This window comes from Sorex araneus, chromosome 1 (genome assembly GCF_027595985.1).
Source record: "Sorex araneus isolate mSorAra2 chromosome 1, mSorAra2.pri, whole genome shotgun sequence".
Classification (NCBI taxonomy): Eukaryota; Metazoa; Chordata; class Mammalia; order Eulipotyphla; family Soricidae; genus Sorex; species Sorex araneus.
The window spans coordinates 302,560,540-302,587,386 of record NC_073302.1 but is presented as its reverse complement, the minus strand read 5'-3'; the positions used below and the strand labels follow the sequence as shown (position 1 = coordinate 302,587,386).

The following is a 26,847-nucleotide window of genomic DNA, read 5'->3' as shown; positions in this document are numbered from 1 at the left end:
CAGGAAGCCAGAGCAGGTGGGTGGGAAGTAGAAGCAGAACTTTTTGGAAAAGGGAGCCTGGGCACCCTCCACAAACGCACTGGCTGGGGATGGCGGGGGGGGGAGGGAAGGGTGTTTCTGGAAACAAAGTGCATCCCTTCCAGCATGGCTCACCTGCGTCCGCACCTGCCAGCTTCTCGTCCTCCCCCTGATGGATTCCTGAAGTGCCCGGTGCAGACGGCCAGTGCCAGTCCCGCACCGCCGAGTGACCGCCTCCCTCTCGCCCCTGCCCGCAGAGAACGTCCTACGAATGGTACATCCCCAAGGGCATCTTGAAGACCGGGTGGCTGAACAAGCACCTGAACCTGGTGCCCGCGCTGGTGGTCGTGTTCTACGAGCTGGACTGGGACGAGCCGCAGTGGAAGGAGAAGCAGTCGGAGTGCGCCACGCGGGTGGAGATCGTCAGGTACCTGAGGCGTCCCCGGGGGCAGTGCCCACCCCTGGGAGGCGGGGACACTCAGGTGCACCAGGGCACCTGGCAGCCAGTGGGGTCTGAGTCCCTGTTGCCTTCTCTGGCACTGAGAATCGATCTTTAGGGAGGAGAACAGTTTTGGTCTCTGGTCCCAAGAGGCTCTGGCTTTGTCGTCGCCCTTTCCGTTTCGGAATAACGGTTTTGGGTGATGCCTCTATAATGGACTGGGGGCTGGGAGATGGCTCAAAGGGCTGGAGTTGGGGCTGGAGCGATAGCACAGCGGGTAGGGTGTTTACCTTGCACGCAGCCGGCCCGGGTTCAATCCCCAGCATCCCATATGGTCCCCCCAGCACCGCCAGGAGTAATTCCTGAGTGCAGAGCCAGGAGTAACCACTGTGCATCGCCGGGTGTGACCCAAAAAGGAAAAAAAAAAAAGGCTGGAGTTCATGAGTCATATGCGGGGGCCCTGGGTTTGCTCCTAGCACGGCACAGCTCCCCAAGAACCGCTGGGTACTCTCTCTCTCTCCAGGAAACATTGGATAATGGTTTTGTTGGGGCCACTCCTGGCAGCTAGGAGCTCTTCCTGATTCTGTGCTCGGGGACCATGTGGCGCCAGGGGTTGAGCCCCCGAACCCTTTGAACTAGCTCTGGGTCCCCGTGTCTCTGAGTCTGTGCTTAGCCGCTGTCTCTGCTGAGTTAAGGAACCCAGGGCTCGTGGGGCTCCCCCACCCAGTCCTGTGCTCATGGGGTCATGCCCTTTCTGGGGCTGGGGGTGGCACTGGTGTACCTTTTGCCTGGGAAGTTGGCCGACGTTTTCTGGGCTCTGGGCTCCTGGCCAGTGTGGCCAGGATGTCTTCGCCCGGGTGCCCACACACACTTGCCGTGGGCCGAGGTCACACTCTCTCTCTCGACATTAGGGATTGCTCCGTGCTTGTCACCCCCACTAGGGGTGGACTCCGGGGCTCCTGCTGGCCAATCAGGTGCTTTTAGTCATGGAGCCACCCCAGGCCCCTGTGCTTGGGCTGTTCAAGCCAATTTGTTGAAGGATCAGGAGCTTGATGTGGATTTGCTCTTCATTTTTTAAATCGCATGTTCTTGGGACGCAGGAGACTTCTCTCCTCTCCCCCTTTCTTTAGTTGATGTCGGAGTCAAGTCCTGAGTTTGCGTTTGTGAGACGATCATTTCATTCATTTTCACTGTGGTTTTTCTGTTTCAGGCAAAGCTTGCAAGGCAGGAACACCAAAGTCGCGGTGGTTCTGATTCAGAAGAAAACCCCTTTGCCCCCAGGTATTAAAGGATTAATTCACAATGATTCCCCCCCTTTTTTTTTTTATAAATTTATTTATTGAATCACCGTGAGAGCAGTTGCAAAGCTTTCGGATTTAAGTCTTGGTCATACAATGATGAAACACCCGTCCCTTCACCAGTGCACATTTTCCATCACCAAAAACCCCAGTATGCCCCCCCTCCCCACACCGTCCCCCTGCCTCTGTGGCAGATGGTTTCCACATTACTCTCTCTCTACTTTGATTACATTCAATGTTTCGACACCAGACCCACCATTATTATTTGGATTTTACGCAGCAATCAGAGCTGCCAAAAAGGCAACATTAGACAATTTGTTTTCGATTGCTGACTATGAATAGTAGACGATGTGCGGCCATGCAATTTTGGAATTTTGAAATTTTAATAATTAAATCTGGAAGGATTTCTGCCAAAAGCTGCTGGGTTCCGAGATTTGTTTCTGAGTCTCTGGGATCATGGCCGTTAAGCAGCTTGATCAGTAGCCAGAGAGGTTGTTCGTGAGTGGTGACTCGGGGTCTTGTTGTGGGGAGGAAAGGGCCGACTCCACCCCCATCCCGTCAGGCCCTGTGTGTCTCGTCACTGCTGGCTCATAACTGACTGCCCATTGGCCTCTGGAAGATGGGGGTCACTGAGCCGCCAGGGGGAATAGGCGGGGGGCTGACACCTTTTCCCACCTGGGGTGGCCTGGCGCTGGTAGCCTAATGCGGAGTCCGGACGCATTTCTGCCAGAAGCCGCAGGGTTCCGAGATTTGTTTCTGAGTCTCTGGGATCATCATGGCTGTTAAGCAGCTTGATCAGAGGGGCCAGAGAGACCGTTCGTGGGCGGCAACTCCCCACCTTTCTTTTTAACCTGCACTTGTTACTAGGCGAATATTTTTCAGTGTAAGAAACTATTTTATGCATTCAGTTGAGAGGAAGATGGTGCATTAGCTTAAAGTACTAACAACACACGAGTAAGTGCTTAGTGTAAAACAGTGAAAAATACGAACAAGATCTTCCTAGTCTTCCCCCTCCTCCTGCTCTCTTTGCCTCCCTCTGTAGGCAGGTACCGGTACTCACCTGATTATTTAAAGAGAAGATTAATTCTCTGAGATCTATTTGGCGTTATTTTCTTTCTGTACCACTGAGATTTTCTTAATTTGTAGGAGGGCAGATTCAAAAGGCTCAAATAGTTCTCATTTTACCTAGGCTGGCTGTCTCAGAGGCGTTCCTTCCCTCCCTGCCCGTTGTCGGAGCCCCAGCTCTTGTCTGGGTTGTTCCCGTGTGGAAGGTTCTGGAATGAGGATGGCCCTCTGTAGTCTTTTCTCTGCTGTCCCTGTGGGACCGCGGCTGCTTCCTCTCGGCTCAGGAGCAGAGCCCCCAGTGTTTCCTTGAGGGGCGAGCGCCGAGCAGGCCTGAGGCTTGTGGCCGGGGGCAGGGGCGAGGGCAGCAGGCCCAGGAGAGCCTCTGACGGCCTGACCACCGGCTGCCTCCCGCCCTCCCAGGAGAAGACGTGGTTGCTTCCGAGAGGGCCGCGGCTCTGTGCAACGCCTGTGAGCTCTCAGGCCAGTCCCTGTTCGTCCTGCCCCACACGGACCACCTGGTGGGCTACATCATCAGGTACGCGGGGCCGTGCGCATCTCAGAAACACACTTGTTCCGGGAGGGAGAAATTCCAGATGGGGCCTCAGCCACGGGGAAGGTTCCCTCTCACAGAGCTGACCCGGGGTTGCTCCCCAGCACCCCACAATGTCCCCCAGCTCACCAGGGGGGATCCCGGAGTGCAGAGCCAGGAGTCTGCCCCAAGCACAACCGGCTGTGGCCCCCAAAGAACAGTTTTGCTGAAAGAATTCTAGTGCTTGAATGTGTGTGTGTGTGTTTTTTTTTTTTAAACAGATTAGAAAATGCCTTTTACGAGCACGCTCAGACTTACTACTACACTGAGATCCGAAGGGTGAAGTCTCATAAAGAGTTTTTGAATAAAACAACTCACCAGGTATGTGAGTTTTTCCTAAAATGGGAAGTCAGGAGTATCCTGGAGTAGATGATTTAGCACTGGTGGGTTTTGAGATTGTTAAATGGCTTTAACATTATTATTATTATTATTATTATTATTATTATTTGACTTTTATTTATTTATTTTTATATTAATGAATCACCGTGAGGTACGGCTTTAATGTTTTTAAATGGCTTTTGCACTTTGTAAAGCTTTTAAAAGGCTTATTTGTATACTGGGAACTTTGAAAGCTATTTCGGCTGCTGAGCTATAAACTCATTCTCGAACTTCAGTTTTGAGTGTTTTCTTCTTGCTTTTATATCAACTCTTACTAAACATGCTTTTCATATTTTAAGAGATGGTGTGTAATGGTGCTTTTTTCCTCTTTTCTTTTTTTTCAGCTTCTGTTTGTTAGACATCAGTTCAAAATAGCTTTCTTCAGTGAGCTGAAACAAGATACACAAAATGCTTTAAAGTAAGTGCCTGGAAATGAATTAAACGAAAATTCCCTTTGTGTAACGATAACATTAGTGGCGGTTTTGAAGTTCTAACCAAACTTTTCAATCTTAAAATGCTTGTGTGGGTTAGATTCAGGAATATAATATATACTTTCTCTTCTCTTGAGAGGAATAAAATGTGATACTTAGAGATTTTAAAACAAAATTATCTTAAATTATTTTCAGTTTTGTGAATGGAACCCAGTGCCTACATATGCAGGCGTCTCCCACTGGGCAACATCCCTGGCCACTATTTTATGATTTTTTAAATAAAATTCTACTTTATTACTGGAATTAAATTTTATAGTGTCAAAGGATTCTGGTTTAATATATTTGAATTTCATGCCCAGCAAGCTACCGAGAGTATCCTGTCCACACAGCAGAGCCTGGCAAGCTACCTGTGGCGTATTCGATATGCCAAAAACAGTAACAACAAGTTTCACAATGGAGACATTACTGGTGCCCGCTTGAGCAAATCAATGAGCAAAGGGATTACAGTGACAGTGACCTAAATCATTATGTATAGAATTCCCCCCCCATCTTATTAGCTGCTTCTTATTTGTATATTTAATAAAATCTTATGATTTCCAATTTCTTTTTGGGGGGTGGGGGTGTTTTCAGACAGCCCCTGGCAGGAACTCGGCCGTTCCTGGGCCCAGGAGTTCAGGAGTGACCCCCAGTGCTGCTCAGGGCCCACACACGGTTCCTGGAGTTTGAACCAGAGCTAGTTGCGTGTGTGGCAAGTGCCTTCCCCCCGTCCCCTCTCTCTGGCTCTGAGTCCCAAAGTTTAGTGTCTATTAAACATGAACTAGCTCAGACCGTAAGATTTTCTTTTTTTTTTGGTTTTTGGGTCACACCCAGCGATGCTCAGGGGTTACTCCTGGCTTTGCACTCAGGAATTACTCCTGGCAGTGCTTGGGAGACCATATGGGATGCCAGGGATCGAACCCGGGTCGGCCGCGTGCAAGGCAAACGCCCTACCTGCTGTGCTATCGCTCCGGCCCCTCAGACTGTGGGATTTTCAAGGCGGAATAGTCCGGTTATCCAGTCGGGATTGTCTCTGTTTAGCTTTATGTGGCCTGCCAGGAACATCTTTTCTCAGTCACGGGCCCTGTTAGAACTTTGAAGGCTAGTTGCAGTGCTTAAGCATCTTGTTGCTTTGCTTTCACTGAAACAGAAGCCAAACACAACAAGACATGATCTCTAACAGCTCATTTTTTAAAGACAGGAATAAGAAACAGCTGTCAAATCCTAAAATTAGGGAGGAGAGGTGTAGAAGAGAGAGGAAAAATAGGAACAAAATAAATAAAAATCATTTCAGAGTAAATCACAGAAACCTCATATTTTACATTATCTATATACACATGTACATATGTATACACGTATGAGTTTAGATTCTAGACATCATATTTCAGCAACTTTATACAATTATTCCTACTCTGATGTGGTTCCTTTTTTTTTCTTTACCGACTTTCTGTTTTTGCTTCGGGGCCTCACCTGCTACTCCTTGTTCAGTGCTCGAGGTCCTGTGTGTTTCCAGGAACCTGGGCATCATGCATGCAAAGCATGTGCTCCAGCCCTTTGAACTGTCTCTCTGGCCCTGTAGTTCATGTTTTTACTCATGGTATGAATGAAAATGTTTGTTTCTCTTCAATCCAGTCATAGTTCTAGAAAGAACACTTGTTAGCTGGAGCTGTTAGCACTTTTATTTGGAGCAGGCTGTGTTCTCATTACCTCCAACTCATCAGCGTGGGGTCGGGCCCGGTGGCTCTTCTTGCCCGCTCTCCCCCAGGGCGCTTTCCTGGGCTCAGAGACACCCACTGCCCTTGGGAGTACGTAGGTTCAAGCCATTTCCCTGGGTACTTTGGAGTACACCCTCACAAAGTCCGTTTCTATTTGTCTGAGAAGGTGGTTAATGGTGCTTTGAAAAGAAAAACCCAGCACATGTTTCATTCATTTTTATTTATCTTGGGGGGGCCACCCCTGTGGTGCTCAGGGTTTACTCTGGTTCTGTGCTCAGGATCACTGCTGGGGGGGCTCAGGGGATCTTATATTGTGCTGGGGAGCGAACCTGGGGTGACACTTTTTTACTTTTTTCTTTTTTCTTTTTTGCTTTTTGGGTCACACCCATCGACAATCAGGAGTTACTCCTGGCTCTGCACTCAGGAATCACTCCTGGTGGTGCTCGGTGGACCATATGGGATGCTGAGTGTTGAACCCGGGTTGGCTGTGTGCAAGGCAAATGCTCTCCCCGCTGTGCTATCACTCCAGCCCCTCCAGCAGACGTTCTATTGGTTTGTGACAGATATTTATGCCAAAGAATCGTGTCTGCAGTTCTGACACTGGTTCTGAGCTGCAGAGAGAGTTACTGATTTCTCCCATACACCAGTTAGTGACCAGTTGATGATTTTTCTAGAAATCAGAGATTAACGTGTCTGTAGCTGAGCTGTTGAGATAGTATTATCTCTTATTTCTGATACTGTTTGTAGCACTCCTCCTCATTGATTCATCTCCCTATTAACACCCTCCCGTGTGTGTGTCAGGAATTACCGGACTGCCTATAATCTTGTCCATGAACTGAGAGCCCACGAAACGAACATTCTGGAAATTAAGACTATGGCGGGATTTATAAACTACAAGGTAACAGTTCTCCTTCTGAATAAACGAGAAATTGTCTTTAAAGATTAGAGTGAATGCCTCTTTAAACTTGGAAAATCAAAATTTCTTATTCTGAGAAGGGTTGGATCATTTTCTTTTTCTTTTGCTTTTTGGGTCATATCCAGCAACGCACAGGGGTTATTCCTTGCTCTGCACTCAGAATTACCCCTGGCGGTGCTCGGGGGACCATATGGGATGCTGGGAATTGAACCCAGGTCGGCTGTGTGCAAGGCAAACGCCCTACCCGCTGTGCTATTGCTCAAGCCCTCTGATCATTTTCTTGTCCCTCTTTCTGTCCTTTTTTCTTAAGCAATGCCGTGCTTCTTAGTGCAGAATATACTTGGTTTCTTGACATGTGGGCCCTTGGAGTTCCCATCTAGAGCAGTTTTCCGAGGTCATACTCCTTTTACAGTGTCACATAACTCGTGCTGGGAGCAGAGGGAAATGAGAAGAAAACCATTTGTATCATTGAACTTGAGCTGTTACGCCAGCTTTGGCTTCCTGTGCAGCCGGAGGGTCGAGTCTGCTCCCCTTAGGGAAATGTATGTTATTTCACCATCTCCTGATTGATTGTGGCAGAGCTAATGCCCCGCCCCAGGCCAGTACAAGTGAAGGCTGCCTGCCTGCTTTTGATCTTTGCACACCCATCTTTTCAAGATCACTGGTGTTGGACTGGTGACACTGGCGATAGACCCTTGAATTCATGACTTGTGTGAATGTGAATTGGTGCAGCTCTTGTTGAGAACATCTCTGCGCTTGCCTTATAGATTTAAAGTGGATGACCTCTTTAACTTAGCAGTTGCATTTCAGGAAACGTATGAAAATGTGTGCATGGGTTTGCAAGTCACATCTAAAAGACTGTTTGCTGCATCTTGTCAGAGGAAATGATCAGACACAACCCAGCAGTAAGGGGCTGGCTAGTACAACGCTCTGCGGTGGTATGACTGTTAAGGAAGAGGCAGATATATGTGTATCAGTATATCAGGATACACCGTTAGGTGACAAAAGTGAGGAGTGAGGGACCAGAGAGGTACTACAGAAGGGAGGACGCTTGTCTTGCATGTGGCAGATCTGGGCACAATCCCTGGCACCCCGTCTGGCCCCTGAGACTCTGCCAGGAGGAATCCCTGAGCACAGAGGCAGGAGTAAGCCCCGAGCACCCTGGGGTGAGACTCGCTGAACCGAAGAGAAATGAAGCAGCATGTTGGAGACTCTTGTCTTGTCTCTTCTCTCTCGGTATTGTCACACAGCTGTGTATGCCCAGAGCACGTTAGGAAACGTGCTGTGAGCTGGTAGCCTTTGGAAAGAGAAATGGAAGATTGGAAGTGAGGGGTGGATGAGGGGTTTCTCACGTGTTCCTTTGGGTTTAAGACGTGAAACTAAAGAAGAAAAGAAAAGAAGCCAGTAATCAGCATGCATGCACGTAGGTTGCTCTTTGGACAGAGCCTCCCGGGGTGTCCCGGGGGCTCTCTGATTCTTGTCTGCTAACACCTGCCGTGCTCTGACCATAAAGTGTGTGCCCTCTGCCGGCTCCCAGGGTGACAGTCCGTCTGTCCTTTCTTGGGTTTCCACTGGAGGTGGTTTATTTTTTAGCCCATCTGTATGTTCAGTGAACTGCTGTTCTTTCCCTCCTGTGTAGTTGCTTGTTTGTCTTGGCCTTTGGGGCCTTACCCTGTAGTGCTCAGGGGCTACTCCTGGCTCTGTGCGCAGGAGACCCTTTGGGATGCCGGGGAGCAAACCCACTGTCACGCCGGCCTTTCTCCTGTAGAGGTTTTTGTTTGTTTCTTCTGTGTTAGGGGCACACCTGGCGATGCTCAGGGCTTACTCCTGGCTGTGTGCTCAAGAATCCCTCCTGGAGGTGCTCAGGGACCATATGGAATGCCAGGCATAGAACCTGGGTCTGCTGCAGGCAAATCAAACGCCCTCCCTGCCATGCTATCGCTCTGGCCCCATCTCCTGAATAGGTTTTAAAAGAACTTCTTAAGGGTAGAATTGACCGAGACAAATAATGAGTGTTTCACTTGTGAGAGGGACCTAAGCTTTGGCAATCCTGTGTCCGCCCTATTGTACCGCAGAGAACTTGGGGAACAGGGCCCTTGGGCCTCTAAGGCCGGGCTCACGGTGCACCTTTAACGGGATCTGTTCTCGACTTTTGGTCTTCTGCTTTACTTTGGGGGGCGGTGAGTGACTTTGATTTTCCCCCTGATTTCGGGGCTGGCCGCCTGTCTTGCAGATCTGTCGGCTGTGTTTCCAGCACAACACCCCGCTGGACGCCATCGCCCAGTTCCGGAAACACATCGACTTGTGCAAGAAGAAAGTGGGCAGCGCGGAGCTGGCCTTCGAGCACGCGGCGTGGATGTCCAAACAGTACGTTTCCCCGCCGGGCGCGCTCGGACCCGGGCGCGAGCCTAGCGCAGGCCTCGGGGGAGGTCAGTCGGTTTCCTGGGCAGTGTTCCTCAGCTCCGTGGCCCTTCGGGGTCCCCAGGATACCCCATCGGGCCTCAGGTGAAAGGCTCGAGGAAGGGGGGTGGGGGAACGCCACAGGGTAAGAGTAAGGGCTGCCTGGTGGCACCTCCAAGGACGTGTCTCAGGAAGGAAGCGGTGTTGGGAACAAGTTGAAAACTGCTCTAGAGCAAAGCCCTCCAGACCTACGTGGCCTTTGCAGGACCACCCCGAAGCAGTCCCCTCCAGACAGGCCGCCCCGGGGACCTCAGAGGCTCGTCCTGTCCCCTCCCGCCAGCCCCCACCCAGAGGGCTGCCGTTGTGCATTTGGAGAAACACCAGGCGTTTCCAGGGTCAGTCGGTCCTCACTTCGGCAGTGGCCCGAGAGGACCAGTTAGCTCAGGAGACTCCATCCGGGCTCCAGGCTCGGGTGGTCAGCAGTCACCAGGACAGAACCCTGCCCTGTGGCGGTCACTGCTTGGGGTTTCACACTTCAAAATAGCCCCAGTGAAACGGGTCCCGGAAATGGTGTTTGAGTGCTAGGGACCCCCCTACACGTGCACTGTGGTGGCCGGTTCACCAAGCCCGAGGGACGCGTGGGAGAGTGGAGGTGCAGCCCCCACGAGGGTGTTACCCATCTTCACCCCCAAATCGCCCTGCGGTTTCTGGGCCCACCTTTGAGTGCATCGCCGAGGTGCTGGCTCCCGGTTGAGTGAGTGACTGTGGGAAGGGAGATTTTTCTTTTCATTCTTTTCTTTTTTAAAATTTCTTGACTTTTTTTTTTTTCTCTTTTTCTTTTCTCCTCCCAAGATTCCAGGCCTTTGGAGATTTGTTTGATGAAGCTATTAAGTTAGGGCTGACCGCTATTCAAACTCAGAACCCTGGTTTCTATTACCAGCAGGCCGCATACTACGCCCAGGAGCGGAAGCAGCTCGCCAAGGCCCTCTGCAGCCACGAGGTGGGTGACCGCGGCCTCTCGCCCCTGGCCTGGCCTGGCGTGGCTCTTCCCGTCCCAGCCTGGGAAGAGAATCGGTTTGTCTTGCCAGCGTCTCCAGGAGTTGAGGGTGTATTGTCACCTGTGAGTGGCACAGAATTCGTGAGAAGCCTGGTTGGTGACCAGCAGCAAGTGTGGGGCTGCAGACAAGCAGGGAAACAGATGGCTTTGCGACAGGCTCGGGGCGGCTGCCAGAGGGGGACACAGAGGAAGCCAGGGGATGGGGTTGCTTGTGAGCCCTGGAGAGGGTCCTTTGCTTGCTCTGAGGGGCTCCAGCCTCAGGCACGGTGCAGAGCTGCCTCAGAGCTGCCTCAGCCTACCTGGATTATGGTTAAGATACCAGTTTCCTCATTTCCTCCTCGATACCTTTGACATGTACATGGACACAGACACAGACACACACACACACAGACACACACACATAGACACACATACACAGACACACACACACAGACACACATACACAGACATACACACAGACACACAGACACACACACACACCAAGCAATTATGTTGGTTTCTCTTCTCTTAAAACCATGGGGGTGTTCTCTGAAGATAGGTAGCACTGTAGCACTGTCCTCCCATTGTTCATCGATTTGCTCGAGCGGGCACCAGTAACGTCTCCCTTGTGAGACTTGCTGTTACTGGTTTTGGCGTGTGCCTCAGCCTGACCTGATTATGTGTAGGTACCAGTTTCCACCTCAACACCCTTAACGTCACACACACACACACACACACACACACACACACACACACACACACATCCTTGCCATGTTGTTCCATGGGTTTCTCTTCTCTTGAAACTGCTGTGGTCTTCTCTGAAGATGGGCAAGGTTACCAGAAACATAGCCCTAAAGCCCAGCCCAGGGGTCCAGAGTGAGAGCATGGTGGGGACGGTGCTTAGCATTCCATACGGTCCCCCGAGCCCGCCAGGAGTGATCCCTAAGTACCGACCCAGGAGTAAGCCCTGAGCACCACTTAGGTGTGTCCCCAAAACAAATATCCAACAAAAACAGTCCGAAATTTGAGTTTGCAGATTATTACTTTAAGTACATAGATTCCCCCCAGCCCTTAAGTGATGGAATAGCCATTTATTACTGTGTTGTTGGTATGTGATTTATCACTTGATTGTACTTTATAGTTTTAACATTTGCTCTATTGTGATTTGGACACGGTAGAGCTGGGGGTTCATCAGGCACTGGGCCGTACCCGATGTTCTTCAGGGCCGACACCTGCTCTGCTCCGGAGACCTGATGGTACTCGGGGGCCTTGTGTGGGGCTGGGGGCCCATCCGGGGTTGACTATTTGCGGGCCAAGTGCTTTGACTTCTGGACTTTATTTCAGAGGAACTTTCAGGAGACACAGTATTTTAAAGGTGATTAAAACTAGACTTTACAAATGTGTGAGGAAATGGCTCTTAATAAATGACTTTACATGCAAAATATCATTTCGGATAAATGTGAGAAATCTTTAAAGTTTGCTTCTCTCTAAATTTCACTTTGGGGAAATGTAAGGCCTTTAGATACCAGTTTCCTTCTTGACACCTTGCGGTAATAGCAAGGTTGATTTATGAAGAAGTTCTTACAGACTTATTAATCTGGGGCACAATAGCAATAGCAAGAAGAACAACTAAAGGGAGTTTGTTACAGTGGGGCGTAGTAAGAAGCCATGAAAAAACAACATTTTAGGAGAGTATTTAATGGTTTGGTGAAAAGTACAGAATATATTTAAATAAAAAATTGGTTTAGTCGATAATAAAGAAATGTTGGCATGCAGCATCTGGAAAGGACAGTGGTATACCTTTTTTTTTTCTTTTTAAGAAGTCTTTATTTATTTATTTTTTGCCTTCTTGGATCATACCCAGCGATGCACAGGGGTTACTCCTGACTTTGCACTCAGGAATTACTCCTGACAGTGCTCGGGGGACCGTATGGGATGCCGGGGATTGAACGCAGGCCGGCCACGTGAACGGCAAATGCCCTACCCACTGTGCTATCGCTCTGGCCCCAGTGGTATACATTTGTGAACAGTGATGGAGTTAGAGGCAGTTTCTGTTTTCATCCTTTGGGGTTTGGGGTGCTTTCTGCATTGCTTAACAGATGTCTGTGTTGAAAATGTATCTTCAGAGGGGAGCAACTGTAAAAAAGAAAAATAGAGAAATGCAATTTTTAAATTCCTGTGCTAAGAATAGCCTTTCACCAAGAACACCAGCGTTTCTGGTACAGTGAAGAGAAGGAAAAATGAAAGAATGTCATAAAACATTTTTTTTTTTTTTTTTTTTGCTTTTTGGGTTACACCCTGCGATGCACAGGGGTTACTCCTGGCTCATGCACTCAGGAACTACTCCTGGTGGTGCTCAGGGGACCATATGGGAATTGAACCCAAGTCTGCCTCATGCAAGGAAAACGCACTACCCGCTGTGTTATCACTCCAGCCCCAATGTTATAAAACAATTTTATAACATTGTTTTATTTACACAAAAAGTACTTATAATTTGGGATATATATGTAGTGCTTTGTAACCTTATCTGTTGGTTTGCTTTTAAAAAAAGAAAAGGGTTCCTCTGAAATAATGTACCAGAATCAGATGAATTTTCATGAGACTTTATAAATATTAAATGAAATTTTTTAATTTTTCTGAAAATTAAACAAGTTAAAATATTCATCAACCAGGAGTGTTGCTCAGAGGCAGAACATTTGTTTGGCATGTGTGAGGACTTGGGTTTGATTCCCAGCAAGCACAGGGACAGACAGAAGGACAGACAGACACCCCCCCGCCCCACACACACACGAGATATTTAATATTTTAACACTTGTCAGTGTTTGTGTTTATGAGGACCTTTTAATTCTATTAAAGAGGGCACCTTGGTTTGTGACGGGTCGTGGAAGCTCATTCAGGTTGTGTTTTCTTCACAGGCCTCTGTGACATACCCCAGTCCTGACCCCTTAGAGACGCAAACGGAAGTTCTTGACTTTTACGGACAGAGACCCTGGCGACAAGGAATACTAAGTACATCGTCTTTCTCCTCCCTCTTCCCCCAGCCTTGAAAGGAAAAGATAGCGGTCATCATTTTTTTCACTGTGTGCTTCTGAAACACGTCTTTCTTAGGGTTTCCATCTCTTCCGTCACAAGTGTGTTTTTTTTTTGTTGTTGTTTGTTTGTTTGTTTTTTTGCTTTTTGGGTCATCACACCCCGGTGTTGCACAGGGGTTACTCCTGGCTCTGCACTCAGGGATTACTCCTGGCGTTGCTCAGGGGACCAAATGGGATGCTGGGATTCGAACCCGGGTTGGCCACGTGCAAGGCAAACGCCCTACCCGCTGTGCTATCACTCCAGCCCCTTAAGAGAGTTTTCTGTTCCTCTCTCTTCTGCAGTAAAACCCGAATGGCAGCCATGGGTCTCTGTCTGTAGGGACACACAGCTCGGAAGCCAGTTTGGTCTGCGTAAATATTTCAGTTCCCCTTAACTTTCCCAATTCCTGGTAACATTTTCAAGCATTGTTCACGTGTCTTGACTGAAAATTAGTATTTTTTTTCCCCATGTCACTCATGGTACGAGTTTGCTGTGTGCCTTTGGAGGCTCGGTGTTGGGAAGGCTGGCCACGGGGAGGGGGACCTCCACTTCGCCGGAAGAATTTAGAGCTCCATGCTGTTCTCTTCCGAGCACGGGTCACAGAGAAGGGCCCCTCTGGGAGAGCCGTCGCCTAGCGCCTCGAACACGCGAGACCGTTTGAGAATATTCAAGTTAAGGACTCAAGGAGGGCCCATGTCCAGTACTCCTGTGATGAGCGGGTGTCCTCAGGCCGCTCTCACATGGGGTGCGTCTTGTCTTACTCAGGTTTCGATCTTTCTGACCCCGAGAAAGAGAAGTCGGGAATTCTTGCCATTCAACTCAAGGAGAGGAGCGTCGTTCACTCCGTGAGTGTTTGTTCCAGGCTGCCGTATTTCTGGAGAACAGGCTCCCCCCCCCCCCACCAGCCCCCACTGGTGGTTGCAGCATTTCCCCGTCTCTTTCCCCGCAGGAAATGATCATTACTCTCCTGAGCAATGCCGTCGCACAGTTCAAGAAGTACAAGTGTCCCAGGATGAAAAGTCACCTGAGTAGGTATCCACCATGTGGCCTGATTGCCCGCAGCCCAGAGCCCTCTCCTGCCCGTACTCGGGACCCTCTTTTCCTTTGCAGTGGTTCAGATGGGAGAGGAGTATTACCACGCGAAGGACTACAGCAAAGCACTGAAGTGAGTTGTATTCCTCTCGATTCTTTTTTTTTTTTTAATTTTTTTTTTTGCTCTTTGGGTCACACCCGGCGATGCACAGGGGTTACTCCTGGCTTATGCACTCAGGAATTACTCCAGTTGGTGCTCGGGGGAACCATATGGGATGCTGGGAATCGAACCCGGGTCAGCCACGTGCAAGGCAAACGCCCTCTTCGCCATACTATCGCTCCAGCCCTGCTCTTGATTCTTACGGCTGTTTTAGCGGCCGTGAAGGGAGAAGAGGAAGTTTGCTCGTGGCCACATTTAATTTGGCTGCCACTCAGCTCCATTTCTGTTGCGTTTGGGTCGGTCAATGTCACCTGCGTGTTGGGTGGTTTCCAGAGTTGTAGGGAATCGAATGCTGAACCGGGAGCCTTGCCCAGGTGCCTCAGCGCAGGCCCCGGGGTGCGGGACGGGAGGGTCGCCCGGGAGGCACGGGCCGAGCCCTCGCTGAGCCCGCCCTGTCCTTCCGCAGGCTGTTGGACTATGTGATGTGTGACTACCGCAGTGAGGGGTGGTGGACCCTGCTCACGTCTATCCTGACCACCGCCCTCAAGTGTGCCTACCTCATGGCCCAGCTGAAGGACTACATTACCTACTCGCTCGAGCTCCTCGGAAGGGGTGAGTCCCGCCGGGGCAGGGGACAGCTCTGACGCGAGGGCCAGCCTCGGGTGCTGGAGAGCAGTCTCCCCGCCTGTCACTGGGCGGATGGCCATTTTTTCTTCACCTAGAGTTTCAGCATGAGTCCATACGTATCATTGATAACTTTGAGAGTCAGGCTGTTTTCTGTTTTGATGCACAGGGGTCACTCTTGGCTCTGCACTCAGGAATTACCCCTGGCGGTGCTCAGGGAACCGATGCTGGGAATCGAACCCGGGTTGGCGGCATGCAAGGCAAACGCCCTACCCGCTGTGCTATCGCTCCAGCCCCGAGAGTCAGACTTTTGTGTGAATTCTCTAGAACTGTGCTGAGCCTGCCTTGAAGCCTTGAAAGAGCTTTTATGTGTGTGTGTGTGTGTGTGTGTGTGTGTGTGTGTGTGTGTGTGTGTGTACATGCATGTACACGTGCGTCCATTGTATGTGGTGCTAGGAATCAAGTATTCTTCAGTAAAATGCCTTGGCCGGGGACCCCCAGCTGCCTTTCCTGCCCCAAACGCTTTCTCTTTCTTTGTACCAGCTTCAACTCTGAAAGATGACCAAAAATCTCGCATCGAGAAGAACCTCATAAACGTCTTGATGGTAGGTGTTGGGGTGGAGGGACCGTTAGTGGGTATGGGGGGGTGCTTCCCCCCCCAACCCCGTGCCCTGAGTTGCTCTGAACTCACCTGGGGACCGTTGGATTCTCTGGTGCAGAATGAAAGTCCTGACCCTGAACCTGACTGCGACCCCCTGGCCGTGAAGGCTGCTCAGAAGCTGTGGGCAGACAGGGTGTCCCTGGCCGGCAGCAACGTCTTCACCATCGGCGTCCAGGACTTCGTGCCCTTCGGTGGGTAGCCAGTACCGCCCGCTGTAGGCTTCCAGAGAGTTCCACCTTATTCCTGCACAACAGGCACATGCCAGATCACAGAGACCCAAGTCCGAGGGCTTTCAAAACTACCAACATTTTACAGACTTATGAAGATCAAGCTTTGATGATTCATAAAAACGTGATTAGCTTGGTTTTGGGGGCCACACCTGGTTGATGCTCAGGGTTGACTCCTGGCTCTGTGCTCAGTGATCTCTTCTGCCCGTCCTCTGGGGACCCTAGGTCGGCCGTGTGCAAGGCAAGCGCCCAACTCGCTGTACTCTCTCTCCAGCCCCAAAGATCAAGCTTTTAAAGAGCGTTTGTCTTCAAATTTCCTTCCATTTGCAGTTTTGTTACTTGAAATTTGAAATGCATTCCAAGACACAATGATTGAAAAGGTTTGTAGTTCAGTAATTTTGGCATCCAGACCATGAGCACTTCCACTGCAGGAGCCGTTTTACCTGCTGTAGAACAAATATCGTAAAAAGCTTTGTGCTGAGGCAGGCCTTTTGAAATAAATCAAAACCAGCAAAACAGCCCCTTTTCCTTCTTTACAATCCAGTGTGAGGGGCCGGCGTGAGAGTCCAGTGGGGAGGTGCTTGCTTAGCACGGGGCCAACCTGGGTGTGATTCCGGCACTCCATGTGGTCCTCTGAGCATCTCCAGGGGTGGTCCCCGAGCACAGAGTCGGGGCAGCACAGTTGGGTGTGTCCCCTCCCTTCTCCCCCAAACCAAAATAGAAATGAAAACAAAATCTTAGGTGAGTTACATTTCAGGAACATACCTACATTTTAGAAGTGCAGGACGGGTTTGGGAGCCAGATTTTAAGTTTTGCCAACGAGAAGCAAGCTAAGGTCCGTCTGTCGAGTAGCTTCCCGGGCGGGAGTTCGCCGAGCCTCGGGCCCGAGCGTCACCGTGGGTGATGACGCCCTGGCCTTTGACTTCTAGTGCAGTGCAAAGCCAAGTTCCACGCCCCGAGTTTCCACGTGGACGTTCCCGTGCAGTTCGATGTGTATCTGAAGGCCGATTGCCCCCACCCCGTCAGGTTCTCCAAGCTCTGCGTCAGCTTCAACAACCAGGTAACAGCGCCGTGACGGGGCAGCACCAAGGTAACAACCACCAGGTACAGCATGTCGGCCTCGAGCGTGCCTGAGCGTAACCGCTGTTCCGCTGGGTCAGGATTTGGGACCCTGACAGTGTCACCCCGTGAATGGACCGCGGTGAAGTCTGGTGAAAGAAGCACGTTTTTCTGGACTTCTGGAGTTACTGTTAGCTTCCAGAATATTCTAGACATTTTGGAGACACCCATTTTTAGATAAGGTTCCTCTCTCCTCAACCCCCCGGGCAAAATTAGGATCATTTTGTCTATACATGTGTATATATTTTGGCATACTGAATACGCCAAAATATATATATATATATATATATATATATATATATATTTTGTCTACATGTGTATATATTTTTTTCAGTTCTGTTAGTTACAGCGGTTTTTATTATTCTTTTTTTCACTGTTATTTTTAAACATTTTTTTGCAAGTCATTTTATTTTTTTATTTAAAATTTTCTGTTTATTGAATCACTGAGAATAGACCCTTGCGAAGCTGTTGGCGGTTAGGTTTCAGTCCTACAGTGTTCCATGAGCTTATTTTTGAAGTGTGACAGTCGTGTTTCCACACACTTTCTTTTTTTCCATTCCGACTCTTTTAGGCATAAGCTCACTTGGTAGAGAATCATCCTCAGATCACTCTTGCTTTTATTGTGGCGGGGAACAGGTTGGCGTGGGCCTCTCGGTGGCGCTCAGGCCACCTGGGATGTTTCCATGTGACCCTGGGTGTATGGGATAGGTCTGCAGGTGAGGAGCTCAGCGGGCATCATAGATTCACCTCGCCTCCTGAGCGGCACCCCTGTGGGCTGAGTACCGGCTCCTCACGCAGGAAGCCGAGTTTCATCCTTGGCATCCCCTGGTCCCTGGGCACTCAATGTTGTCCCTCATTTGAAAAAAAAAACTTCGTTTTAAAACTTTTTTTTTTTTTTTTTTCATTTTGGGTCACACCCAGCAATGCTCAGGGCTTCTTCCTGGCTCTGCACTCAGGAATCACTCCTGGCAATGCTCGGGGGACCCCATGGAATGCCGGGGATTGAGCCCAGGTTGGCTGCGTGCAAGGCAAATGCCCTCCCCGCTGTCCTAGTGCTCCAGCCCTTGAAACAAATTGTTTTAAAAAATTTATGGTCTAAGGGGCCAGAGTGGCCTGGAGCCCTAGCACAGCAGGGAGGGCGTTTGCCTTGCATGCGGCTGACCCGGGTTTGATTCCTTCGTCCCTCTCAGAGAGCCCGGCAAGCTACCGAGAGTATCCCACCTGCACAGCAGAGCCTGGCAAGCTACCCGTGGCGTATCCAATATGCCAAAAACAGTAACAAGTCCCACAACGGAGACGTTACTGGTGCCCGCTCGAGCAAATTGATGCGCAACGGGACGACAGTGCTACAGTGCTAAGGGACCAGAGAAATAGTATAATGGGTAAGGAGTTTGATCCTTACCATGCAACATTATTATGGCTGTGGCAGTCATAATAAAATGAACACCTACCATGAATAATGGCATTAATAAGTCTGATGTGGCTTAGACCTGAGCCCTATCCCGTAGGACTCCCTCGCTCCGCCAGGAGAGACCCCTGAGTACAGAGCCAGGAGGAGCCCCTGAGCACCGCCGGGTGTGGCCCACATGGGAAGCAAACAGACAAACCCCATGGTGCAGAGAGCTGAGACCAAGGGCAGACAGGGAGTCCCTCGCCAGCTGCCTTTGTTGAATTGGTCTTAGCGTTGCAGTGGACCTGACAAAAATCAAGCATGTTTGAGCTCCCCTGGAACACCAGCATTTAGGGGGTGGGCCGGGGGCAGCTGGCTCCCAGTGGCTCTCGCGGTCAGGAGGACCAGCTTCGGTAGCAGAGGGTAGAAATCCAGCGAGCCTTAGGCCTGCCGGAGCAGGGAGGAGGGGTGCACGACGGAGATGAGATTAATCCCGAAGGCAGATGCAGAGGAGAGGGGAGACGGTTGTCTTTTGTCTGGTCGCCACACAGCGCTGGGTGGGCAAGCGGAGACACAGCCCCCCTTAGCTGGGGACCTGGGGTGGCAGGGCCCGGGCCTGCAGGACCCTGGAGGAGCTCAGCAGAGAGAAGGGAGGAAGGAGATGGAAGTTGGGAGCCCGCACTGGTCCCTGCGTGCTTGCATTAACCGTCCGTCGGCTTGTGGGCGGGCGGTAGAGTTCCCTGTTGCCGTAGTTTTTGACTGGGAAGAATCTGACGTCTCTAATTGAGGTTGGTTTCCTGAGCCTGGCTGACCGGAAGACGAGTATGGATTTTTTCTTCCCCTGGTGGGGGACGGTGGGACAAGGGTATCTCCCTAGCAGTGCGCGGGAGGCCCTTCCCAGGGATATTTTGGTGCAGGGACGGACCGTTCAGCCCAGAGCGGAGGGGTGTGAGCCCAGGTTAGCGCTGGGCCCTGGCGGTGGCGGCCAAGTCGTGGAGGGGGGAGGGGAGAGAGCAATGGTGAAGCCCCCTGTGGGCTGCCCCGGGTGTGCAGGGAGAGACGCGGGAGGGGCTGAGCAAAGCCCCCCCACCCCAGACACACACATGCCTCGTCCCGCTCTTTTCCAGGAATACAACCAGTTCTGTGTCATCGAAGAAGCAGCCACCGCAGGCGACGTGCTGGACACTTCGGCCCAGGGCCCCATGTGCTTGCTGCCCGGGAAGACCAGGAAGTTTTTATTCAAGTTTGTCGCCAGAACCGAAGACGTGGGGAAGAAGATCGAGGTCAGTCTCGGCCTCTGGCCTGGTGGTTGGCCCGTTTGGGTTCGTGGTTGGGCTGACTCCTGGTGAGGCTCGGGGGCGGGGGGCCTGGGGGTGCTGGGGGCCGGACCCAGCCGGGGCAAATGTGGCTGTGAGTTCGCGCAGTCGGTCTCTCGGCTGCAAGGTGGCCCGGACTGTAGGTCGTCGGGGTGACGTCCCCGCGCTCCAGCCACCCAGCTGGGGGGACGGCGCTCCCACGGGCTTCCTCCCTGCAGATCACGTCTGTCGACCTGGTTCTGGGCAGCGAGACGGGCAGGTGTGTGGTCCTGAACTGGCAGGGTGGAGGCGGGGACGCCGCGTCCTCCCAGGAGGCCCTGCAGGCCTCGCGCTCCTTCCGCCGGCGCCCCAAGCTCCCGGCCAGCGAGGTGCCGTGGGACGGCCTGGCCATGCAGGCCAGCACCATGTGAGTGGGGGCAGCCCCCGGCGTGGCGTGGCCCACCCGGTGCCCGGGCCCCCTGCTCAGTGGCCGCCTCCCTACAGGGTCATCTCCAGGGTCCCCAACATATCCGTGAGTCTGCGCCACGCGCCGCCCGCCCTGGCCAATGAAATGTATTGCCTGGTGGTGGCCGTCCAGTCACACGAGAAGACCCGCATCCGGGATGTGAAGCTCACAGCCGGCTTAAAGCCCGGTAAGCCGCCCTTTTGGTGGGGGGGATAAAGTGGTCGTCGTGGGGGTGGGGAGGGGGCTCTGAAGTGCCCTGGAGGCCTAGGGTTCATCAAGACCATTCTTGGCCAATGGTCCTGCCTTTGGGATCACACTCGGGGACCCTCCAGGGGACCCCATGGTGCCAGGGACCAGACAAGGATCAGCTGCGCTAACCCTTGGGCAACCTCTCTGGCCCTCCCATCTCCTTTTTCTTTCTTTCTTTCTTGATTTTTTAAGCAAAGTTGTTTGTTTGTTTTGTCTTGGCCCACACCTGGCAGTGGTGGTACTCAGGGCTTCCTCTTGGCTCTGTGCTCAGGGATCACTGCTTGTGGTGCTCGGGGGTCCCTGTGGGATGCCAGAATTGAAGCCAGGTCATCTGCATGCAAAGCAAGCACCCTCCCCACTGTACTTTTGCTCTGGCCCCCAAGCAAAATAGTTCTTTTTATTTCAAGAAATTACTTAGAAAGTTGTGAGGGGAAAGAGAGGAAGTAAATGGAGAGGAAGAGAGAGAGGGGAAGAGAGAGAGGAGGGAGAGAGAGGGAGGGAGGGAGGGAGGGAGGGAGAGAGGTATTCAAGAGAGAATGGGGGCTTGAAAACGCAACTCAAACTTAAAAAAAAAACAGGCAACTTAATTGAACGTAAAATAAGCGTTGTTAGGAGACGAGGCAATAGTACAGCAGGTGAAATGCTTGCCTTGCACGCGGCCAGCCTGGCACCCCATGTGGGATCCCCAGCACGGCCGGGAGTGATCCCTGAGCGCAGGAGCCAGGAGTGACCCTTTGTGTGGGACACCCCCTGCCCTCACCCCCTACCCCTATAAGCCTCACTGGCGTCACTATCGCAGGTTAGTTTAAAACAGTTTCCCAGGGGCCTCGCTCCAGCACCGTCCGCCTCTGCCCGCGGGTCAGGGAGTTTCTCTCTGTGTTTCTAGGACAAGACGCCAATTTGACTCAGAAAACACACGTGACTCTTCACGGCGCGGAGCTGTGTGATGAGTCCTACCCAGCCTTACTCACCGACATCCCCGTTGGGGACCTGAATCCCGGGGAGCAGGTGACCGGGCCCGCGGGGCGTGGGGAGGGTGGCGCTGGGCTCACGTTATCAGCTCCCTCCCAGTCACGTGCAGAACACACACCAGAGCCGGTTCCAGTGCGTCCTGGCTTTCCAGAGTGAACAGTTGGGGCTGGGGGGACCGAGGGGGTGGGGTTCGTCCTTACTTACAGGTGGGAAATGGAGGCAGGCAGACCATTTCTGGTCAGGTGGTCCTATGCAAAATTGTTGCCTGGTGTGTGTGTCTGTGTGAGAGAGAGAGAGAGAGGGGGGGGGGAGGGGGGAGGGGAGGGGAGAGGAGGGGAGGGGAGGAGAGGGGAGGGGAGAGGAGAGGGGAGGAGAAGAAGAGAAAGAGAAAGAGAAAGAGAAGAGACTAGAACAAGTGGCCAAGAATTCTCGGCCACTTGAGACTGAGGGTGGGCCAGAGGAGTAGGGGTGAGGGGGAGAGTGCCAAGGTCTAGAGTGCAGGTTTGGGGTGTGGGAGGGCCGGGCCTGGTCCCCGAGCACCGCTGGGGAGCCCTGACCCCAGTCTTAGGCCCTGGGAGGCTCCGTCTGGAGGAAGCGTTGCAGGAACGTGGCCAGTGGGCATCGTGAACCGTCCAGGGCACGGGCACAGCCGTGGAAAGCAGGGACAGGAGGCGTCACAGGTGTGGGGTTGAGCGGAATTGTCCCTGCTTTGGTTGCAGCTGGAGAAAATGCTCTTCGTCCGCTGCGGGACTGTGGGCTCCAGAATGTTCCTCGTGTACGTTTCTTACCTGATCAACACAACCGTTGAAGAAAAAGAGATCGTCTGCAGGTGCCACAAGGTGCTGTGCGTGTCACATTCCCTCTGCACCGTCATTGCCACTGTTCCCTGAGGCAGGCGGCTCGAGGGCTCGTATGGGGAGTGCTGGGTCAGGTTTGCGGGTGTTGGGGGTGCCGTGGGCCACGTCCTGGTGATGTGTGCGTGGAGCCGGCGCTTACCCACTGATCCCAGCCTTTAGGTGTTGATGGGCTATTTTACTTTTAGCTTTTTTGGGGGGTCACACCCAACGATGTAGGGTGTTTGCCTTGCAAGAGGCCAACCCGGGTTCGATTCCCAGCATCCCATATGGTCCCCAAGCACCGCCAGAAGTAATTCCTGAGTGCAGAGCCAGGAGTGACCCCTGAGCATCACCAGGTGTGAGACAAAGAAAGAAAGAAAGAAAGTTTGGGAGCCGGAGAGACACAGTGCCGGGGTTAAGGCATTTGCCTGGCACCTGGCTGACCCAGGCTTGATTCCTGGAGCCCCACAGAGTCCCCCAAGCCCCTTGAGGAGTGACCCCCCTGAGACCGCCCCTGGGTCTGGCCCCCAAACCCGAACAGTGATCTCCGGGAGCTGAGTCTGGGTGGGGGAAAGGGCCGAGGCTGCTTCCCATGTTCCCCTGGCTTCCCCGGGGGACCTGCTCGTGCCGCCCGTGATGATGCGGGACTCAGGGTCGCCTTTCCGTCTCCCCGCAGGACGAGACGGTCACCATAGAGACGGTCTTCCCATTCGACGTGGCTGTGAGATTTGTTTCTACGAAGGTGCGTTTCTGGGTGTCGTCCTAGGAGCCCCCTGGGGTCTGGCTGTGGGCGGCGAGCGGCCACCTCACCAGTTCTTCTCTGCACCCTGCCAGTTTGAGCACCTGGAGAGAGTCTATGCTGACATCCCCTTCCTGCTGATGACGGACCTCCTCAGCGCGTCCCCCTGGGCCCTCACCATTGTGTCCAGTGAGCTGCAGCTGGCGCCTTCCATGAGCCCCGTGGATCAGCTGGAGTCCCAGCTGGACAAAGGTATGGACGGACAGACGGCAGATGACGGGGTGTATGAGGCGGGTGTGTGTGCTCCTGTGCAGTGTAAGACCTGGTCATTTGCTGCATGACACGTGAACCAAGAATCTCAGACAATTTAGCTCTGGGAAATGTGCGTTTGACACGGCAAAAGTCATCACTTGTAGATGTGTGGCCTATTTTAGTTAAAAACTTTTTTTTTTTTTTTTTGCTTTTTGCTTTTTTGAGGGGTTCACACCCGGTGATGCACAGGGATTACTTCTTGGCTCTGCACTTAGGGGTCGCTCCTGCCAGTGCTTGGGGGACCGTATGTGGTGCCCAGGCTGAAACACAGTCAGTTCCCTGCCCACTGCACCATCTCTCCGGCCCCCCGCTTCCATTTGCACTGCAAGTCCATGAACTAGATCCTTCCCGTCCTTCCAAATACAGTTATTGTCCTGTGATAGTCTTTTTTTCTATATTTGTTTGGCTTTTGAGGTCACAACCAGCGATGCTTAGGGGCTCCTCCTGGCTCTGCACTTAGGAATTACTCCTGGCGGTGCTCGGGGGACCATATGGGACACTGGGAATCGAACCCGGGTCGGCTGCATACAAGGCAAACGCCCTACCGGCTGTGCTATTGCTCTGGGCCCCTCAAAAAGCTCTCTTAGTAGGCTTGAATTAATATGTTTTTGATATTATCTTTTTAAAAAAATGTTTCTACATATGGGGCTTCCATATCGTTGTCTAGTTTTTATTTTAAAATTTTATTTTAGGCACTGTGAGATACTGTTAGTAGGAGGGTTTCACGCATGAAACATTCGAGCACCACACCCTCCGCCATTCTCCCGGTACCCCTCATCTTCCCTCCAGCACCGCCACTGCCATCAGATTTCTGCTGGAAAATTACTTTTCGGGTCTTCGATGTGGAGTCCCCACACAGCAGAGCAGCAGAGATCAGGGACAGTTCCTGGCTCGTGTTCAGGAGTGCCCCCTGGTGGCGCTGTTAGACTCTGCAGGGTATTGGTGATCAAACCAGGGCAAGCGTGTGAGTTCCTGCACTGTCGTCTCTCTGGCTGTCCTTAAAATGATTTCAAGGAGTCAGAGACTAGATTAGCAGCTTTGCTGCCTTTTGCTTTAGATCAGTCCACCCACAGTCATACTCGGTGATCTGTCTCTGCATCCTCCCTTGGAAACATTTCTGTTGAGGGATGTTGTTTTTCTTTGAGAATCTCACTTGGGGCCGGAGTGATAGCACAGCGGGTAGGGCATTTCTCTTGCACGCGGCCAATCCAGGTTCGATCCCCAGCACCCCATATGGTCCCCTGGGCACCGCCAGGAGTGATTCCTGCGTGTAGAGCCAGGAGGAGACCCCTGAGCATCGCTGGGTGTGATCCAGGCCAGAAAGAAAAAAGGAAGTCTCATAAATCTGCTGGGCACTCATGTCTGCTCCCGTTTAGGGGCGAGACTTTGGGGGCTGGGGATGGGACTCCAAGGTGTCTGATCTCTGCAGCCTGAGTGTCCCACCAGAAGGAGCCCCTGGAAGCAGACGGAATGTGCCGGAGCGTGAGGGTGGGAATCTCAGGAAGGTTGCTTCAGCTGAGCCCTTGTTTGGCTTGGGGACATCAGGTGTGACAGTGACGAGAAGCAGACGCCCTGGCTACTGCATCAGTGACCACGAGTCTCTGTGGGGAGGCCACGTGGGATGTGTTTCCATTAGAGTAACATCAATAATGCCTGTTTATTCAGAGAAAGCCGGGGGCTTTTGGAATGACGTTTGAGTACTCAGAGAGTCACTAAAATGTCCGCCCCTTCTACCCCTCCCAACCAAGAGACTCCCTTTGAAGACGTGAAGTAATTTAGACAAAGAAGAATAATCACCAAGGGGTATTATTTTTACTTCAGTTTTTCCCCTTTTGTTTGGGGGCCATACCCAGCGATGTTTAGTGGTTACTCCCAGCTCTCTACTCAGGAATTGTTCCTGGTGGAGCTCAGGGATCTTGTGGACCAGAGATCAACCTGGATTGGCCAGGTGTAATACAACTACCCTCCCTGCTGTCCTATCACTCTGGCCCCTGACTTCAAATTTTTACTCATAGAAGCTTGTCAGAGATATACAGGTCTATGTTATTTTAGTTGCAATGGAGTATTTGATAGAGTGGGAAAAAAAAATACTGAATGGGAATTTGAAAAAGTTGTGTTTTTTTGTAGGCGGTGGTGGGGCACGGGTAGATCTCACCCAGTGATGCTCAGGGTCACTCCTGGCTCTGCACTCAGGAATTACTCCTGGCTGTGCTTGGGGAACCAATATGGGATTGGGGTCGAACCCAGGTTGGCTACATGCAAGGCAAATGCCCTCTCTCCACTGTAGTAGCATTCTGGGCCTGAAAAAGTCATTTTGTATCAGGCCAGAGAGAGGGGGTAAGGCACTGACCCCGGCACCCCTGATGGTTCCCCAAACCCAGCCAGGAGTATGGCTCCCCCAAAGCGAGCAACAAACAAACAAAAAGTGGCTCCATAGTCTCTGAACCGTCATGGCCAAGTGTGTGTGTGTGGATGAGCCGCAGCTGGTAAGGCACTTCGTTTTTCTCCCACGACTCAGCGGTGGAACTGCCCCTTCCCGGGGGCAGCCGGGCCAGCGGGGCTTAACACCCGTCTCTTCAGTTGTCTTACAGACGGGCGAGAGCGCCAGCGAGTGCTTCTGCCTGCGCTGCCCGTCAGTGGGAAGCATGGAAGGCGGAGTAGCCACCGGCCATTATATCATCTCCTGGAAAAGGTGAGGTGGGCCCTCCGGCTTGCCCTGCGTCGAGGTGCTAGTCTCCTGCGGGTCCTAGTCGCCCTCGGCCCTGGAGAGCAGGGTCGCCACGTTCTCGCTGACCACAGTCAGGGCCGGAGAGAGGCTCCAGGGACGCTGGGACCTTCCCCATGTTTGCTGCAGTTTGTACAAGGATGAAAGTGTTTGTTTTTTGTGGTTTTTTTTGTTTGTTTGTTTGCTTTTGGGTCACACCCTGCGATGCTCCGGGGTTCCTCTGGCTCTGCACTCAGGAATTACTCCTGGCGGTGCTCAGGGGACCCTATGGGATGCTGGGGGTCGAACCCGAGTTGGTCAGCCACGAGCAAGGCAAACGCCCTCCCTGCTGTGCTATCACTCCAGCCCTGAGGATGAAAGTTTTGCCAAAGGAATTCTAGTGATGGGACCATTAAGATACATGGAGTAGGAGAGAGTGCCCTGGTGTTTACGGATAGAATTATTCCCAGCTGAACAGCCACGGCTGGTCAGCCACAGGTGACAGCAGCAGGCCGAGCTACGCCGGGTGGCCTGGGACGATATCCTGCAGCTGGGTCAGCCCCTTCTGTCAGTGTCCACTCAGGGCTTTTATTTTATCTTATTTTGTTGCTGTTCTTTTTGTCCTTTGGGTTTGGACCCACATCTGGTGATGCTCGGGGTTTCTTCCT

The 26,847-nt window shown here is 52.0% G+C and overlaps 1 protein-coding gene across 1 annotated transcript in view; it reads left to right on the top strand.

The window, feature by feature from the left end:
• The window catches only part of TRAPPC11 (trafficking protein particle complex subunit 11), a 37,693-nt gene that overhangs the window by 5,239 nt on the left and 5,607 nt on the right, over positions 1–26,847 (top strand). Inside the window, exons 4-27 of the mRNA XM_004614687.2 lie at positions 276–445; positions 1,668–1,738; positions 3,241–3,355; positions 3,631–3,730; positions 4,132–4,205; positions 6,771–6,867; positions 9,119–9,252; positions 10,138–10,285; positions 13,237–13,330; positions 14,159–14,238; positions 14,343–14,421; positions 14,504–14,558; positions 15,052–15,197; positions 15,753–15,814; positions 15,929–16,061; positions 17,027–17,157; positions 19,734–19,889; positions 20,141–20,328; positions 20,406–20,554; positions 21,503–21,624; positions 22,308–22,427; positions 23,101–23,166; positions 23,259–23,415; positions 26,056–26,167. Coding sequence (XP_004614744.2) covers positions 276–445; positions 1,668–1,738; positions 3,241–3,355; positions 3,631–3,730; positions 4,132–4,205; positions 6,771–6,867; positions 9,119–9,252; positions 10,138–10,285; positions 13,237–13,330; positions 14,159–14,238; positions 14,343–14,421; positions 14,504–14,558; positions 15,052–15,197; positions 15,753–15,814; positions 15,929–16,061; positions 17,027–17,157; positions 19,734–19,889; positions 20,141–20,328; positions 20,406–20,554; positions 21,503–21,624; positions 22,308–22,427; positions 23,101–23,166; positions 23,259–23,415; positions 26,056–26,167 — 2,759 coding nt within the window. The remainder of the gene's footprint in view (positions 1–275; positions 446–1,667; positions 1,739–3,240; positions 3,356–3,630; positions 3,731–4,131; positions 4,206–6,770; positions 6,868–9,118; positions 9,253–10,137; positions 10,286–13,236; positions 13,331–14,158; positions 14,239–14,342; positions 14,422–14,503; positions 14,559–15,051; positions 15,198–15,752; positions 15,815–15,928; positions 16,062–17,026; positions 17,158–19,733; positions 19,890–20,140; positions 20,329–20,405; positions 20,555–21,502; positions 21,625–22,307; positions 22,428–23,100; positions 23,167–23,258; positions 23,416–26,055; positions 26,168–26,847) is intronic.